The sequence below is a fragment of the Typopeltis vanoorti genome, chromosome 3 (genome assembly GCF_054136105.1).
Source record: "Typopeltis vanoorti isolate ZY-2024b chromosome 3, IOZ_Tvanoo_1.0, whole genome shotgun sequence".
NCBI classification, from domain to species: Eukaryota; Metazoa; Arthropoda; class Arachnida; order Uropygi; family Thelyphonidae; genus Typopeltis; species Typopeltis vanoorti.
In genome coordinates this window covers 57106026-57124871 of record NC_143551.1, presented here as the reverse complement: position 1 = coordinate 57124871, position 18846 = coordinate 57106026, and the positions used below count along the sequence as shown (strand labels likewise).

Genomic DNA, 18846 nt, shown 5'->3' with positions numbered 1-18846 from the left:
TCATATATGAGAACAGTAGTCCAGATGTGATCTTATCAGCCTTTTAAAATGGGAAAATAACTTTATTTTTACATGTTTGTGCTCTCTTCAACATTGTAGCTACCTTGTAATGTATGTATATATAGTTATTGGTTGCTTGCTACTTCTAATTTGGATATATACTGTTAATATCTCTTTATTGTTTATCTTTATTGATCTACCTTAAGTATTCCTTCTCATGCTTAGGATCTCCAGATATTTATTTGTTTAATGACTGTGCACCCGAAGTTCCCCTATAGGCAAAAGAACACTTTCATACCCTAGTAGATCAAGAATTATCTATATCTTATCCTCGCCAAGGTTTTTTGCAGTCATGGCAAAATATTCGCTACCTTTCTTAAATCACTTCTAGCCTTTGGATTCCCGTTTGCAAGTCCGAATTTTGTTTTTTGGGATCAGTGCATTGCAAAAGATTGGATCTGAGAATGCTTTAAATAATCAAAACAAACAAGTTTAATTACTGGTCTAATAATTGTACACATTACATGAAAATACAAGTCTGGGTCACAGCAGACTATTTTTTTTAGCCTTGAATGATCACTTAAATTTGATTCCTGGTATATTCTTTGCACTGACTTAATTAAATCTTCAATAAGCCTATTTTATATCACAACTATCAGGAAATTTCACATATATCATAGATTTCCTAGGTGTGCATATCAATCGTAACTTAGCTTCGTTCAGGCACCATACGCATATATATATATATATCTCAGAATCTTATTTTTCTCTTAAACACTTAGTTAAAACTCTGGTAATTACATTGGTACAATTTATGTCATCAAGTTCTAAACATTCCTATAATATGATAGCAGGTAAATATTTCAACAACAAGAATTATCACAAGCACACATTTAATTATCAAAAGAAATTCAATAGCCCAACTTCTTCCATGGGAAGTTAACTGTGCTCACGTTTCATTCATCAGTAATTACACACATTTACGAGTAATGCTCGCACATTAAAACTACCTCCTTAAGTTAGATAACTTAACAGTTTGATAGGGAATTTTCACTTAATTCACAGACATTTAATGAAAAGATGAACTCACGTGGATCTCCTCCTATCTTGCATGTATCTTCCTTTCCTTATTCCTTTTCCTTGAGAGGTCTCTCCTCCGTTCCGTGTTTTTGGAATCTTTCTCTTATATCCCGCTAGCTGTTGAGATTACCGGGATATATAGGCTTTCCGGCGTCTTGAACTGCTCAGCGAAGAATTGCGTAGGTCAGGGCGTGCACTTTACTCAACAGAGCGGCAGAGCTTCGGGACCAATATGGCAAGATTTCTCCTTGGCTTATCGCCTCCAGATATCTATGGTTGCAACTTGAGTGGCTCTCGGTGGACGGATCTCAGTCTTCCCCTCCGGAACTAACGGCACCTCTCGATCTCTCGTGGATTGATCACACCAGATTAAAAAAAAAAAAAAAAAAGGAAGCCCCTTTTCATCTCAGATCCAAACTTTTTAACCACCAGTGCCCCTGCACTTTGGATTAAGTTTTTGGAACCCCTAATGTCCCCATGCGAGTCTTGCACGTAGTTATGAGAACCCTGGATAATAACACGTGGCTTAATGGTTCTCGAATTTTCGCTGACAAAATCTTACTTTTCCTCTTCACCTCCTTAATCCTGCCTACAGGACTTTCCTTTTGACTCCCGCTGCACCCTTTCAATATTGACCTTGAAGGTCACCTGCGACGGGATTTGTAAACAATTTTCAAAAGGCATGCTGAAACTTTGACGTTTCTCTTGGTTTCATTACCTCCACATCTCTTCTTGAACAATGAGTGAGTTAATTTCCTTTGGGCTTATTTTGTGCTTTACACAGATAACTTTGCATAGAAAAATATACATTTGTACAAGGAAATTTGGGTGTATTTCCACTGTAAAAGGTCGATGTTTTAGATCATTTATATTTTGGGAACATCGAAATTTTACAACCTGATATGGTGTCTTAACCAACATAGCAATGTGGCCACAGAACTTTAATCTATCTGCTTATCCTCTAGCTCTTTAGCACATTCTCATTAATATAACAGTTAATTCTCACTATAGCAAACATCATTATAACACTACATTACAACTATAATAAACTACTGATATATGCCCTGACAAAGACCCCATAGGCATGTGCCCTCCTATGTGCCAAAGGAAATTCACTATAGCAAATTATTCCTATCAGTCTGCAACATCCTTAAGTACAGAATGCATAAATTTTCACTCATCGACTGACAGTTTACGCATTGCATCGTTTTTTTTATCACACTGCAGGAATTATGTACTAGATATGGTCCTCATCACCTGACCCAACTTTACATCATAAGCAAACCTGTGGTTGGGTGATAGCTCATCCTCATCTTACTCATTCTGGGCCTATTCATCACTTTCTGATAATGGACAGTCAACCATTCTTCTCTCTTTGTACAAGCATGTGTGTATACACATTCTTTTGAATATAACAACCTCTCCTGTGTAGAATCCTGTTAGATTTCTTTTAAAAGTCCAATAATATCATGATGTATCCATTTGTCTTCTCCAGCTCTGTTGCTGTTCTATTATAAAATGTAAGATTGTTAAAGGTTGGTCTTGTTTTAGCAAGGTCATGCTGTAACACATCGTGGCTTTAAAGGTTTATCCACATCTAACCAGCTTCTACAATATCTTAACCATCACTCAGAAGATACTGATTGGCCTGTAATTGACAACAACAGTCCTAGCTTAACCCTTGTATAATGGATTTATTGTTTCCTTCTTCTCATTTAAGAAGTGAAGACTTGGCAGCACGAAGAGGGCAACTCCAATTTCATTTAACTTTTGGAAATTAAGTAAAAGCTATTCCAAAGAAATATTTTTAGATTGTTACTTGAAACATTTCACCAATGTATAATATACACTATCTACCAATAATTGTTCAGACACCCCTGTTATTCGAAGTTATGGAACATTCCAGGTTTGTTAATAACATAAAAACCTTCCTACTATGTTACTAGAATAACATAGTAGGAAGCAGTATTTCATCATAGCAGTTGAATACAGGTGGTATGGCAACGTGATGTGAACTCGGTGTCATCGTGGGCTATCATGTTGGTGGTATGTCCATATATGCCATTACCAACAACTGGAACATCCAAAATCAACAGTTGGCAATGTGATCAACAAATGGAGACATTCTGGCATCACTAGCGCAGGAGAACACCCAGGGCGGCTGCAGAAAATGATTGACAAGGACAGGAGGGTGCTAAAACAAGTGTCATGCAAAAACTGGCTACAATTGGCACAGACCATCTGTGATGAATTCCAGAGTGTCAGTAACACCATGGTGACTACTAATACTGTACAAAAAGAACTCCATTTATTGCATTTCCACGGAAGAGCAGCGGCACACAAGCCAAACATCACAACATGAACAAAGGCAGCTCGTCTGGCCTGGTCCAAAGAGCTTGTGAACTGGGTAGTGTGAAAACTCTGGAGCAGTGAATCAAGGTTTCCAGTCTGGCAGTGTGTGGAGGCAGCTTGATGAATGCTTGTTACCACAGTGTGTTGTACCCACATTAAAGTTTGGTGGAGGAGGAGTAATGGTGTAGGGTGCATTCAGCTGGTTTGGAGTGGAACCACCGGTTGTTGTCTGTGGTTCCATGAAGGCAGATAAAGGTCGAAACTGGTCTGGGTAGCGGCCCTTCCCTTAATGCATAGTATTATACATCTCCACAAGGAGATGTGCTTTGCATTATGGGATATACTAAGGCAAGTGATGAGAACTTATATCACCTTTACCACTAGTTGCCCCAGTCCTGAAGATACTTCAGGTGCCAACTTTGTTTGCTTACACTTGGATAAAGGATTAAACTAAATAAATATATAATTTATAGTCTAACCAAGTGAAAAAACTTCCAAAACCTCTATTTGGTCTGAACTCAGCTTGTTCTCCATACTTCTCTTCCATAATCTTTCTCAACTTGTTTTCAAGTATGCTTGCATAAATCTTACCTGAAACACTCAGTAGAGAAATTCCTCTGTAATTCTCACATCGTTTCATTCCCTTTTTTATTGATGGATACTATGAGAGTTCTACTCCAATCATTGGGAATTCAACCTTCTGACCAGGCCCTCTGAATTATGCAGTGTAGCCACTGCAATACCTTTATACCTCCATACTTAAGCATTTCTGGTCAGATATCATCTACTCCAGCTGTCTTTCCACATTTCAAGTTTTTGATGACTTTTTCTACCTTAAGTATTGATATCTACTCTTCTTTGTATTTCTCTTGAAAATTTTCTAGTATGATTCTGTCACTGCTTGGTTCATTTAAGTCTTTCAATGTAATTATTTCAGACATCTAGAATATCCTTATCTTCATTTTTCATGTCACCTTTTATCATTTTTGATCCCTTTGTAGTACTCTTCCTCCATTTTTAAGCTTCTTCTATTGGCCTTGAAATTTCAACCTTCTTTCAATAGCCTCAAAAACATTGTGCCACCTTCCTGATATTTATTTTCATAAGAATATTGAAGTCTTCCCATGACTTTTGTTTAGCCACTTTTACACACACCTTATCCTGTTACATTTTTTCTGTATTCTTTTATGACTTATTTGCTAGGAACGTTTGGTGTACGTTCTTCTTTTCCAGCACTGTTCTTGAACTTCTTGTATCCACCATGATGTTCTTATTTTTCTATCCTTGCAGATAACCTGACCCAATACCCCCCCTAGTTGAAATGATCAGTGTCTTCAGTTTGCCACTGAGATTCCACGGTTTGGTTCTTGTTTTCAATTTTTGTTTCATTTTTTTTTTCAATAATGTTTGTGCAGTTTACTTGTAAAAGCTGCTTAACTTTAATTCTTTTTAAAACTTTCCTACATACTGTTTTGAATGATATCCATTTTTATCCTGTTTAGTACTAAGTAATGGTCACTTCCAATTTCAAATCCTCTGGACACTTGTATCCTGAACGAGCATGAAGATATCACTATTAACAATGACATAGTCAGAGCTTTTTTTCTTGTGCCTTCTCTCCATGTGAACTTGTGCACATCTTTATGTTAAAATGTGGTGTCAGTAATGACTTGTCCATGTCCTATCTTCAGTTCTTCTGATGTTGAGTTTATTCTTCTATATGTTGAGTTGGAGCTTGTTCCAGTAGCTGACTTTTCACTGTTTGTCCTGGTTCTCTGACGAAGCCAGTGGTGGCTTTATGTAACTGGGTGATACCCCAGCTGGCATGAAATCTCATGTTGTATCATCATATGCATTTGTGGTTTAAGTAGGGTTCGTATACGTCCTATATTTTACGGGATTGTCCCTTCTTACAAGTTTGTGTCCTGGCGTCCCGATAAAACGCTTTGGGACGCAGAATTGTCTCGTAATTTGTGGATTTGTGTTTAACATTCCCATTTTTAAACATGTAATTGCCAAGAAATCGATATTAGTTATTAATCATAAAATTGTCTTATCAATTGACAATACTGACATGTTGCGAGAATAGTGCAACTAGCGGATGTTGTAATAACTAAGCACGGCTTATTTGATATGACACAGATCTGTTATGAAATGTAATTAGTTTTATTATTTTATATGCCTTTAAAATGCCGAAGAGAAAGTGTGTTCTCACAGAAAAGCTAAGGACTGAATACCCTTTTATTATACCATGTAATTGTGATGGCAAAGTCGACGAGAAAGTGAAATGTACACAATGTAATGCAATATTCAGCATACAACACGGCGGTCGGTCAGACATCACGCAGCACATCGCTACGAAGAGACACAAATTAGCAGAAAATGCAAGTGTAAGTAGTAAATTGTCAGATTATTTTTCTAAAAAAAACAATGGGTGAAATGGAAAGAAATCTTGCAGCCGATGAACCTATATTTGCATATCATGTATGCATGCACAACCAGAGTTTCAGTTTGATGGACTGCACATCGAAAATAATTAGAAACCATATGACAAAAAGTTCACTTGCTGTCAAAAGAAGACTCGAGCTATAATTGTGAGTGTATTAGCACCTTATGCAATTGCTGTTTTCAGAAACGAACTTGAGAAAGCTAATTATGTGTCAATAATGATAGACAGTTCTAACCACGATGCTTTGAAAATAGTTCCAGTTCTAGTTCGATACTTCATACCAGAAGAGGCCATCAAAACTATGGTTCTAGAGTGTTTAGATTTACCGTGTGAAACTGCAGACCAACTTACAGAATATGTATGGCAACTAGTGACAAAGTGGAATATTGAAAAGAAAGTTGTTGCCTTGTCAGCAGATAATACTGATACAAATTTTGGTGGAAGTTCCAGAAGAGGAAAGAACAATGTTTTTCATAAATTGAAATCAAAATTGAATCGTACACTGATAGGAGTTGGTTGTTCATCCCATATCATAAATAATGCTATACAATGTGCAACTGATACATTGCCCATGGATGTTCAAGCTGTCATTGAAAAATTATATCAGCATTTTTATATCTATACTGTTAGAGTGCATACACTCAAAGGTTTTTGTGACTTTTTAAATACTGAGTACAAGACAGTGTTAGGGCACTCAAAAATGTGATGGTTGTCTCTGTACTCTGCTCTCAAAAGGATGAATGAGATGTACAAAGTTCTCAAATCATATGTTCTTTCACTTGATAAACCACCATTGCTTCTAAAAAATTTCTTTAATAATCCAGTTTCAGAGCTAATAACCACATTTCTAGAATTCAGATCTGAAATGTTTCATGCAACAATTTGTGCAATTGAAGGTGAGAAAGTTGCTCTTGCTGTAGCAAAATCCATTATTGAAAGCCTCTTAGAGAAACTTCAGCAGAGACGAGATAATGATTTTGCAACAAGGAAAGAACAGTCCTTACTGAAGGCATTAATTGAAGATGGACTCATCACTGAGAAGAATTATGGTAATTATAAAAATTAATTTTATAATACCTGTATAGAATACATCCAAGAATGGTCTTCTGACACTCTTACTTTTGAAAGTTTGTCTTGTATTTTATTGAAGAATCCAGAAACCAGTCTCAGTTGGAAAAGTGTGCAGAAAAGTGTAACAACTATTGAAGAGGTCTGCCCAAATACAAAAATCAATGAAACTGAACTGTTTGATGAGGTGATGATCTTGAAAAAGGCAATTACAGAGAAGAAAGAAGAAATTAAAACAAAATCTACAGGAGAAATTTGGTATGAATTATTCAACAGTGTTGGAGTAAATGAATTAATAAATTTGAAGCAGATTGTTGAGTTCTTCTGCTGCATTCCTGCCACAAATGCTAGTATTGAAAGACTGTTTTCCCAGATGAACTCCTTATGGACAAACGAAAAGAATAGGTTATCTGTAGAAACTGTGAAAGCTATGCTCATTGTTAAAGTGTTTTTCAATAAGGACTGTGTGGAATTTCATAACTTGGTAAAACATAATCATTCTTTACTTGAAAATACAGTCATCTGAGAAGTATATCACAGGCAAAGATCAATGATTTAGTATTGTTTAAAGTTCAATTTTAAGATTGCTATAATTAATTAAATTCTTTTCCCTTTGCTGATGTTCGTAAGTAAGAAAAGTAATAAAATTTTGTTGGTTTATTCAAACCAAAAGTGTCCCGTATTTAAAAAAAAAAAAAAAATGAACCCTAGGTTTAAGCCAATAGAAGCACAGTTTGGTCAACTAAGTCCCAAATTGCCAGCTCATCCTCATTTGTTCAGTACCCAGTAGATGCCTACTAACAGGGTACACCATGTGAAAGTGAGAACTGGACATTAAGTTAGAAGCCCCAGTTGGTTCTCTGCATTCTTGAAAGGCGATGTGGAGGTCTCCCAGTTATTTGGTTTTGACCTGAAGTGACTTTTGGTACTTTACTTTCGATATTTGCCAACATTGCTATACTTGTCTTTGCCTGTCATTGAAAAATATTTTTCTCTTGTTTAGCATCAAATACAAATACCTACGACTTTCTTTCTTCCTTCCTTCCTTTCCCTGATCATTATGGCCTGAATAAATAACTTGTATTTAGAAGAATTCTGTCTGTTTTTTCCTTGTCTTTGTTTCAGTGATACTAGTTATGTAATTGGAATTTTTCTTTTGTGGTACATAAAATTTAACTAAAAACATATGCTTTCTTTCTTTCTCTCTTAATTTTCTTATATACATACATCAGTTCAAATGAGCAACTCTTTGCTCTTATTCAAAGATGGTATTCTTCTTCCAGAGAAACGTTTTTCAGAACTTGGAGCAAAAAAAAATTAACATAACTCAGACTTCACTGTGAAAGTCTAACACAAATTACCTTTTCAAAAAAAAATTCAGAAAGATACAACTTTGGCATAGAACTCTGACTTGACAGTTTTGTTTAACTGTCAAATCAGACAGTTAAAACATTTCTTACATTTCATGAAATGTTTTTGGTCTTCAGAATACTTTCTTCCTTGTCTCCAGAATATGTAATTCAGTGAATCCCAAATTCTGTAAATAAAAAACAATTGTCTCCAAATTGTTGGTAGTAGCCTATCTCAGTATGGACAGCAGTAGTAATGCAGTTTCTGAAGGGAAGTAAATTTTTAACAAAAATTATTACTATATATCAACAACAACCTCATCAGATTCCTGACATGTACCTTCAAGGGGTACATGTCAGGATATGTACCCCTTGAAGGTACATGTCACCTTCAAGGGGTACATACATATTTCATGTAGTACTATCACCAGGATATGATAGTATACATGAAAAACTTGCATCATTACTAACTTCCTATCTACAATTTTCCTCCAAGTCGATCTGCTACCTGTCAAGACTCCAACATTATCAGATCTTATATTTCTGTCGTCTAAGGCACTTTTTACTGTATCTATCCACTTATATCTTGGTCTTCCTCTGGGCCTTTTTCCTGCCAACCTTACAGAGAACATCATATCTTAAAAATTATTTTGCAGATGTTATCTAAAATCTAAGTTACATCTAAAAAAAAAATCTAAATGACAGTGGTCATTTTTTTGACCATATCGGTGACGAATACAACATCATTTTCTAATTGATCCCCAAAATATTCAAATTGTTCCCACCTGTGGAGCGTATGCTCCATGTTGTGAAACACTGCATGTTTTAAAAGTACAGTCATACCCTGACTTACGCGAAACCGGAGTTACACGGTTTCTTATATGTACGTATTCCCATCCCGCTTCATGCCTCACCACTGGTCGTATCTTTCAGGCGCTGGCCGCATTCGCCAGTGTCGCACATGCTGTGAACAAGCACTGACGTGTTTCGCGCGGTCTCCATTCATACAAGATTTTTATAGTCCACAAAGCTTGCGATTGTTTAATGTTATGTTCTTGATAAAAATTTTATCACATAAAAAATAATAATGTCATCCAAAAGAAGCAAGTTCAATTCTTCTACAGCTAGCAAGAAAAGAAAAACATTGACTTTGGAAACAAAACTCAACATTATTAAGGATTTTGAAGGCAGAATGAAAATTTGTGAGCTAGCAATGAAGTTTGAATCCACAGTAAGAACAATCATAAAAGAAAGGTTAAATCTGTAAACCTTTATTACATAGATTGTAACGAGGAACAAATTGTAGCCACAAGGCAAGGAATAAAAAAATCATTAGCTTGCTATGAAGAAATATTGCGTGACAAGAAAAAGACATTATGCCGTCAGACGAATCTATTAGATTTTATGAAACCATCGACATCGAAATAACTTTCTTTTTTTTATCTATGAAAAACTACAATTATGATTTAAAAAAAAAAAAATCAGCTAACGCCTTTTTATTCCCGTATACGGGGAGTAGGTGAGGCCATTTAGCCCTATCTAACTTTTGGAGACTGAGTGGGCAGTTCAATCTCCACTAGTACCAATCAGAGATAGATGGCCCAAGGCTATCGCTAATTAAGCGGTACACAGTGAAGAGAGACGGCTCAAATGTGCTGCCATCTTGTGGTCTCTCTTAAAAAATATAGGTGTTTTTGTAAACCTTTGGTCCCAATTGTATGTTTGTGTATGTAAATTACATGCAAAATTATACCCCGAGTTACTCAAATTCGACTTGCGCGTTTTTTGTTAGTCCCACCTACCGCGTGACTTAGGGATTTTATTGTAGTTATAATAAGGTGATTGCTTAGATTTAAGCATGAAACAAAACAACAGCATCCATTGTGTGCCCTCTAAAGGATCTCAATGAATTATATGCAAAATGAATTTTAATATATGCAATAATAAGAAGGCAAACAGGGGGAACATCTCTAAAATTTTTATTTGTTATATATACATAATTTTCTAAAAACACAAATTACATTATGTATACAATGCACATAAAATATTTTGTACTGTTTCTAATAGTGAAATTTGTTTACCTTTAGGGTGTATTTGTGGTATTGGTACAAGCTAACAGTGCAGCAGCTCTTGCAGGTCTTAGGTTTGGTGATCAGATTCTACAGATAAATGATATTGTAGTGGCTGGATACACTGTCGACAGAGTTCATCAGTTGATCAAGAAATGTAATCCTGAAAGGATTACAATGGCTATTCGAGACAGGTAATTTTGTTCGTTCATTTAGTTGACACGTTTGTTCACTTGGTATATAGCCATGTTCCTCCTATTATATTAATGTACTATGGGATGCAATCTTTCATTAGTGAGATTTGTATAAAAATATACAATACAAATCAAAATATAAATAGTTATAAAGTAGGTTTATTTTGTACACTTCGTAACTTTTGATTTCTGACATGCCAATAAACCAAATTTGTTGAAATGTTTGTTAATTATAAACTATGGAATAACAATGGATGAAGGCAACTTAAAATAAATTTTTGTAAGGGATGAAAGTGATTAAATGGAAATGTAACTCAGCTTGAAGAATGCATTATTCAAACAGTCTGGTACATCTTGTTTTAGGTACAAGAGTTGTTGATAGATAGCAGGGAGATCTTCATGTAGCATATAAAGAATGTTGAAAACTGATTGATTTAGAAGCTTCAAATTTACCTGAAAAGAATGACTGGCAATTTGGCACAACTAACAAAATTTGCATTCTGTATTGGTTGATATTGTAAATTAAATGTAAAACATAATCATGTATTATGCAGCCAGTTGGAGCATCTGATTTTATGAGTATCCTGCTATTTTTGTCAGAACTAGAGAAACAATGAAAGATCAAATTAGAACATATCCTGTGCACTTGCACAATGAAAAGGAGGCAAAAATATTAGAGGGATTACACAAACACCTTCTGACTTAATTGGTATTATTAGTAAGACAAAGATGTTTAAAACAGGTGAGGTTATAAATAGTAAATCTAAAATTTATTTTAGCAACATAGAAGGGGGGGGGCAGAGTAGTTTCAATATTTGACTGAATGCAAAGATAACTTTATGGAAAACAGTTTCAAGTGGAGTGCCTTGGATGGTTAACTAATTTGTGCTTATCCTGCTGTCATTAGAGACCAGCTAACAAAAGAAAAATTCTTTTTGAAGACTAAAATAGCAGAATAGCTAACACATTTCAGAGATGCAGATAATTTGAGAGAATTTGGAAGAAAGACTAGGAATAGTAATAATGGTAAGTACCTGTTGGGCTACTCAGAACATAGTTCTTATCAAGGTTTAGGCATTTGCTTATTCTGACTTCGCTGGTCTTTCCACCTTGTAACTGACTCCCCCTCAAATCTATATTTATCTTCTACTTTTTGGTAGTCAACATCTTTCCGTTCTATATAAATGCTCTATCCATTTTTCTCTCTCTCTATTCCTTTGTCTCTTTACATCATCATCAAATTCCTGCCATGTACCCTCAAGGGGGGTGTACAGGATATGCTAGCACTACATGAAAAAAAATTACATCATTACTAACTTCCTATGTACAATTTTCCTCCAAATCAGTCTTGCTTGTCAAGACTCCAATATTATCAGATCTTATATTTCTATCATCTAAGGCACTTTGTACCATATCAATCCACCTATATCTTGGTCTTGGTCTTCCTCTGGGTCGTTTTTCTGCCAACCTGGCAGAGAACACTTGTTTTGCTAATTTTTCTTCGCCCATTCTGTTTAAGTGACCATACCACCTGAGATTAGCCTGGATGCTGACAATGTCAAGTTCTTTCCTAATATCCTCATTTTTAATATGATATTGCCATTGATGCCATCTGTTCATGCTTCTAATCTTCTCAGGACTCTCATATCTGCGGTCTCTAGTCTTTGGTCAAGTGGACTCAGCTCTCAGATCCATAAGTTAAAACTGGTTTGAACACTGTCTTGTATACAGCTCTCTCTTATTCCATATGAATTTATTCAATTGACTTCCCACCATACCAGTTTGCTGATTCTGTTGTCTATTTCTCTATTTAATTTACCATCTTCACTAAAAATCGTTCCTAAGTAGCTGAAATGTTTTACTTGTTCCACAGGTTCTCCATTCACAACACAGTTGACATTTTCAATGATTCTGCCTATTTTCATTGTCTTTGTCTTTTTATTGCTGACCTTCATACCATATCTATTACAACAGCTATTCAATTTAGTCAGAGAATCTTGCAGACTTGTAGCGGATTTATTCAGAAGTATAACATCATCCGCATAAAGCAAAGAGCTGACATTAACATCTCCAATTTTGATATCATGTTTAATACCACTTTCCTTCATAATGTGATCCGTATAGATAATGAATAACAGAGGGGATAATGTACATCCTTGTCTCACACCAGATTTAACATTAATTGTTAATTTATTAACAATTAATTTTAAACTTGTTTACTCTTTGTGTATTTTATTATATCTTATGGTCTTTTAGCAATAAAAGTTCTTAATTCTGATAGTTTTTTAACAATTAGAAATATGAAATGTGGAAGGGCAGCTAAAGTGATATTAAAGCATCATCAATTTACATTATTAATCTCCTATAACCAATTTTCCTCCAAATTAGTCTGTTACTTGTCAGCACTCCAATATTGCTATATTTAACATTTTTCGGTTCTATGGCACTTATGACTGAATCAATCCAAGATCTTGGTCTTCCTCTGTGCATCAAACATTTTTTTATCTACCCTTCCCCTCCCATTCCATTTAAGTGGCTATACCACCTTAGATTAGCTCTACTCACACATTCTTGAGTGTGAACAATGTCAAGTTCCTTTCTAACATCCTCATTTTTAATGATTCTACTATTCCTACCATCTGCTCACCTCTCGTATCTGTGGTCTCCAGTCTCTGATCAAGTGCTCTATTTGCAACCCATTTCTCAGATCCATAATTTAAAACTGGTTTCAACATTGTATCGTATAGTGCTAGCTTCATCTAGCAATTCTATTCTCTATTTCTAAATTTAATGTGCCATCTTTGCTAAACCTATGCCTAAATAGCTAAAATATATTACTTGTTCTATGAGTTCTCCATTGAGAATGCTCCTGAAGTTTTCTGTATTCCTAACTATTTTCATAGTTTTGGTCCTTTTATTGCTGATTTTCATTCCAAGTTTGTTATAGCTGTTATGCAACTTAGAGAATCTTTCAACTTGCACTTGATGTATTTAGGAATACAGTATCTGCATAAAACAAAGAGTTAAGTTTCACATCTCTGATTCTAACGTCAAATTTATTATTATTAAGAGAGACCTCTAGGAAGCCAGGAACTCATCGAGGCAGGCCATACTATTTGCACCAGCTGTCATACCTGTTCTTGAATTTATTCATGCTACTTCCACACATACACACAACATTCAATGGCAATCCATTCCATTTACGCACCACTATGAGAGAAAAATCTACCCCCCCCCTTCTTGACAGCATTCATTCTCAACTTCCAAGGATAACCTTGCATCCTTTTCCCACCCTCCATAAAATTAAATTCCATCCACTGAAATTCTGTATAATTCTTTCAGAAGTTTGTAAGTCTCAATCATATCACCCTTCTTTCTCCTCTTTGCTAGTGTGTAACCTACAAATTCTCAATCTATCTTTATAATCGGTATTCCACAATCCTGATATCATTTTTGACACACTCCTTTGCACTACCTCCACTGTATCAGAATTACCACAGAAACCAGAAGACCAGACATATGCAATAGCACAGTAGTCCAAGTGAGGTCTTATCAAAGCCTTGTAAAGGCACAAAATGACTTTCTTATCTTTACAAGGTTCTTTTCAGCATTGTAATTATTCTCTGAGTTGTATTTACAATTTTTGCTATATGGACCTTGAACTTCAACTTCCTGTCTACTAAAACTCTAAGATCCCTAGTCTGATCAGTTTCTTCTAGCATAATCCCACCAATATAATATGAATTGGATATCCAATCATGCCAAAGTGCATGACTTTACATTACTGACATTGAACTGATATCCATTTTTCCATTCCTGCAATTCCAGCCTATTCAAATCATTCTGCAAGTACTGCATTCTTGATTACCCTACCTATCTTTGCATCATCATCAGCAAATAGTTATATCTCACCTGAATCCTTCCCAATGTCATTACTGTACAGATTGAATAACAGTGGACCAAGGACTGATCCTTGAGCCACACTACTGGTTACCTTGCAGATTCACACCCCCATATACGAATTTTCAATATGCCAGTCAGACATCTTATCCATACTAATAGTTTGGATAAGAAGATTCTAACCCATAGAATAATTCTAACTCTTAGAATAAGAATTCTAACTCAGTGGAACGTTATTATAGAATGTGAGTAAGTTGCTAAAACATGACCTTCCCTTATTAAACCCATGCTGTTTGTTGCAAAATAGAGCTTCTCTGTCAACTCATTCCTGAATGCAAACCCTAACCAACTTTTCCAAAATCTTCACCACCACTCCTGAGATACCGATTGGTTGATAGTTGGATATATTGGTCTTTGCAAGACCCTTGTGCAACAGGATTACCATACATTCTTTCCATTGCTGTGGAATCTTCCTTGTTCTGAGACATATCAGCTGAACACTTTTAGCATCTGTGCTGATATCCTATCAGTTTCTATTGCAGAATTCTTATTCAGTTTATGCAACAGCTCTAGTACTTCCTCCTTATCCACATGAATGTTTCTTCATAGGGTGAAGAGGTAGTAGTGAGTTCAATGTTGCACAAACCAGTTTGATAGCTTTTAGCAAAATGGCTGCTCATTAGTTGAACAATCACTCTGCATCAATCACCCACATACCATCTGCATTCAGTAGAGTTATTCTTTCAGATTCATTCCTTCTTTTACTTGCCACATAACAATAGAATTCTTTTGGGTTGTCTTTAACTTGCAGAACCAGTTTCTTTTCATACTTGGGCTTTACTTTCTGTGCAACACTTGATTCTTCTGGCCTTCTGCTTATAATTATCATAACTTACATCATCCTTATGCACACGATATTCCTTTCACATCATCTTTTTCTTATGAATCTTTTGCTTAATTAAATTACACATCCATTTCACTCCTACTCTATTTATTCTTCAAACTCTGGGGATACATTCTGATATCGCATCATTTAAGTATTTTTTTAAACACTTCCCATGCACTGTTGATATCCTTCCCATCCAATAACTGATACCATGGCACAGAACCCAGCATACCCCCCCCCCTCCCTAAGGCGGTCATAATTTCCTGCTTTGTGGTTCAACATGTAACATTTTCTGAATGGAACATTCATAATTTTAGATACTTGCCAAGTGAGTACCACATGATCACTGTCACCAACCGAAGTCAGAATAGTAACATCTTTAACTGAGCCCCCCCCCCCTCTGACACTATAATCAGATCTAACACTCTTTGACCACAAGTTCCTTCTGTCACACGCTTGAGGAAGTTGTCTCACAATAACTCAGTAAATTCAGTTTCATTCTTCTCGTGCGATTTCACAGCTACCCAAGCAATGTTTGGATAATTAAAGTTCCCCATTATGGTTACTCTTTTTGCACTCGTATTTATTTGGTGATGCATTTCTTCATCATATGAATAAGGGTAGAGATGATGGACATCCTTGCCTTATTTCTAATTTTACAACCATCTTCCTGTAGTGAAAAAGTTTTCGTTATACATCTTATTATATTCCTTTTCTGGATCTACAAAACTTAAATACCGATCTTTCAAATTCCTATGATTTCTCATGTTTTTTTGTAAAGTGAAAATCTGATTTTGATGACCTCTATATGGCCTGAACTTAGCTTATTCAAAAAATAACTAATGCTGGGTTTATAGGTCGTCATAATTATTTAAATAAACCTACTAGTTTCACCACATATGCTAGTGGCTTCATTTGGGTTAGGAAGTACAAACAAATATACAATAAGTGGTAAATATTAATATCATTACATAACTAAAATCTGAATTATTTTTGGTTGAAAAGATTAACATACTAGCTTGTACAACTCTCTGTCATGATTTTTCTCAGCCTCTTTTCAAGAATGCTTTCATGTAATTTACCTAGAAGACTAAGAAATTCCTCTATAATTTTCACATTCAGCTTTATTCCCTTTTTTTTTTTTTTTTATAGATGTGGACTATGAGGGCTCTACTCCATTCATCTGGAATTCGACCTCCTGACCAGGCCCTCTGATTATCTGCGAAACTTTTCTACCTCCATATTTGAGCATTTCTGGTCAAATATCATCCACTCCAGATATTAAAGCAGAAAAGGTGTAAAAAAAAAAAAAAAAAAAAAAAAAAAAAAACGAAGGTGAGGCATAAAAGTTTTACAGAGGTCCACACTGTATATTTCAGAAAGACAAATTTGGGAGGATTGGAGTAGTTCTCATAGTACCCTCTATTAAAAGTAGGGAAACAAAATGGAATGTATTACATTGTAATACAGTCCATTCTGTATTAAAAGATTGAAGTAAGATTAATTGGGTTAATGAGTATAAATAAATATTTAAAATAAGGAAATATTTTTTACTGTGTATTTTCTCTATTTGTGATTTTTTGATGTGGCATCAGATAAGTTGACTCAGATAAACCCATTTTATTATTACTGGGAGTGTGCTACCAGGAAATTGCAGCTTAAGTTGTAAAAGAAATTTGTCCTGAATAAATTTACATTTTTATTAAAATATAACTTAACCATTTTATTTTTCTAGACCATTTGAGCGTACAGTAACATTGCACAAAGATAGCACAGGTCATATTGGATTTGGCTTCAAGAATGGAAAAATCAATACCTTGGTGAAAGACTCATCTGCTGCCCGAAATGGACTGCTTACAGAACATAGCATGCTTGAGGTAAATAGCTTTTTTCAGAATCTGGGAACTTAATGTACTCAAGTTTCAGCAAATCATATTTATCTTATTTATTTTAGTGTATTTGGCATGCAGGTATTGGACAGAAAGTGGAAATATTATCAGATCTTCAGGGAGTCAGGGAAGACTATACATCACCCACACCAGCTGTCATATTTTATCTTAAATGCATTCACACTGAATGCAATACTTCAACAGGTGAACTGTACCATTCACAGTTCTGTAAGAGAAAAATTTAGCTCTCACCTCTTTCTTAACCCCACACAAATTTAACTTAAACCAGATGTTCCCTTGTCCTCTGCCTACCTTCATATAATGAAAAATTTGAAAACCAATATCTTGTGTCCTCTCAGAAGTGTTTATAGACTTCTATCATATCATCCCCCCCCCCCTTTCTAATGGAGAGTAGTGTGGACTGCAATGTCTAAAGTCCACATACTCTCAATCTGTATTCCATAATCATAATATCATCTTTGCAGCCTTTTCACAAACAACTTCTTTATCAATTTGGAAATTGGAGAGACCAAATCTGCACACATTAGTACAGGTGCTATCATATCAAGTTCTTGTAAAGAAGCAAAATGACATCCATACTCTTATGGATCAGTGTTCATTTTGGCATTGCAATTATCCTCTGAGTTTGCAATTTTTGCTCTGTCCTTTGAACTTCAACTTTTTATCTACCATAACTCCAAGATCTCTAGCTTCAACAGTTTCTCCAAGCATTGTCTCAGAAATATAATATGCTGTCGGTATCTCATCATGCCAAAGTGCATAACCTTACATTTGCTAACATTGAATTGATAGCCATTATTGTTTGCCAACACTGTCTATTCAAATCGCACTGTAAATCCTGCATATCAGCAGCATCCCTGATTGTCCTACCTATCTTTGCATCATCAGCAAACAATCGATCCCTGAGGTGCACACAACTGATCACCTTAAATCTTGCTTGCACCCCACCCTCATATACCACTTTCTGATACCTGTTCATCAGCCATCTACTGATCCAAGCTAATAGCATACATTTCAATTCCATATTCTCTAGTTGGTGCAGTCACACTGTTTATGTGGTATCCTATCAAATGCCTTATCCATTCCCTTTATCAAATTCAGCCATAATATTATAAAATAAGTTCAAATTGTTCAGAAGTCACTTGCACCATTCTTGTACAATGGAAGAATTATACATCTTTTCCTGAACTATAAGATGCAAGTTATACAAACATGTCAGGGGCCTAGCCAATTCATCTGGACATCCCTTTAGCATTTGTACAGTATATGCCATCTGACTGTATTGCTGAATTCTTATCCAGGTTATCCAATGTAGTGATAGTACTGTGCACTGTTATCTACACTAGATTGATAATCTTAGCAAAGTAAGTACTCGTTTGCTTCTGACACAAGAGTACTGTCTACACTGTTATTCTTCTGCATTCATTCAGTAACTGATATTATGGGACCAAAGATAGTATTCTCTTCAATTTATCATAATTTTCAGCTTTGTATTTCAGCAACCTGTCCAGATTGGAACATCCACATAGTTTGCTACTTCCCAGGTCAATAGAGAATGATCTCTGTTGCTAACTGGTGACAAAACAGTC

General features: G+C 35.4%; 1 protein-coding gene across 1 annotated transcript in view; it reads left to right on the top strand.

Annotated features, from left to right (window-relative positions):
* Positions 1 to 18846, top strand: part of LOC150108171 (syntenin-1-like) — a 100280-nt gene that overhangs the window by 56375 nt on the left and 25059 nt on the right. The window contains exons 5-6 of the mRNA XM_090390628.1: positions 10386 to 10561; positions 17083 to 17224. Coding sequence (XP_090246754.1) covers positions 10386 to 10561; positions 17083 to 17224 — 318 coding nt within the window. The remainder of the gene's footprint in view (positions 1 to 10385; positions 10562 to 17082; positions 17225 to 18846) is intronic.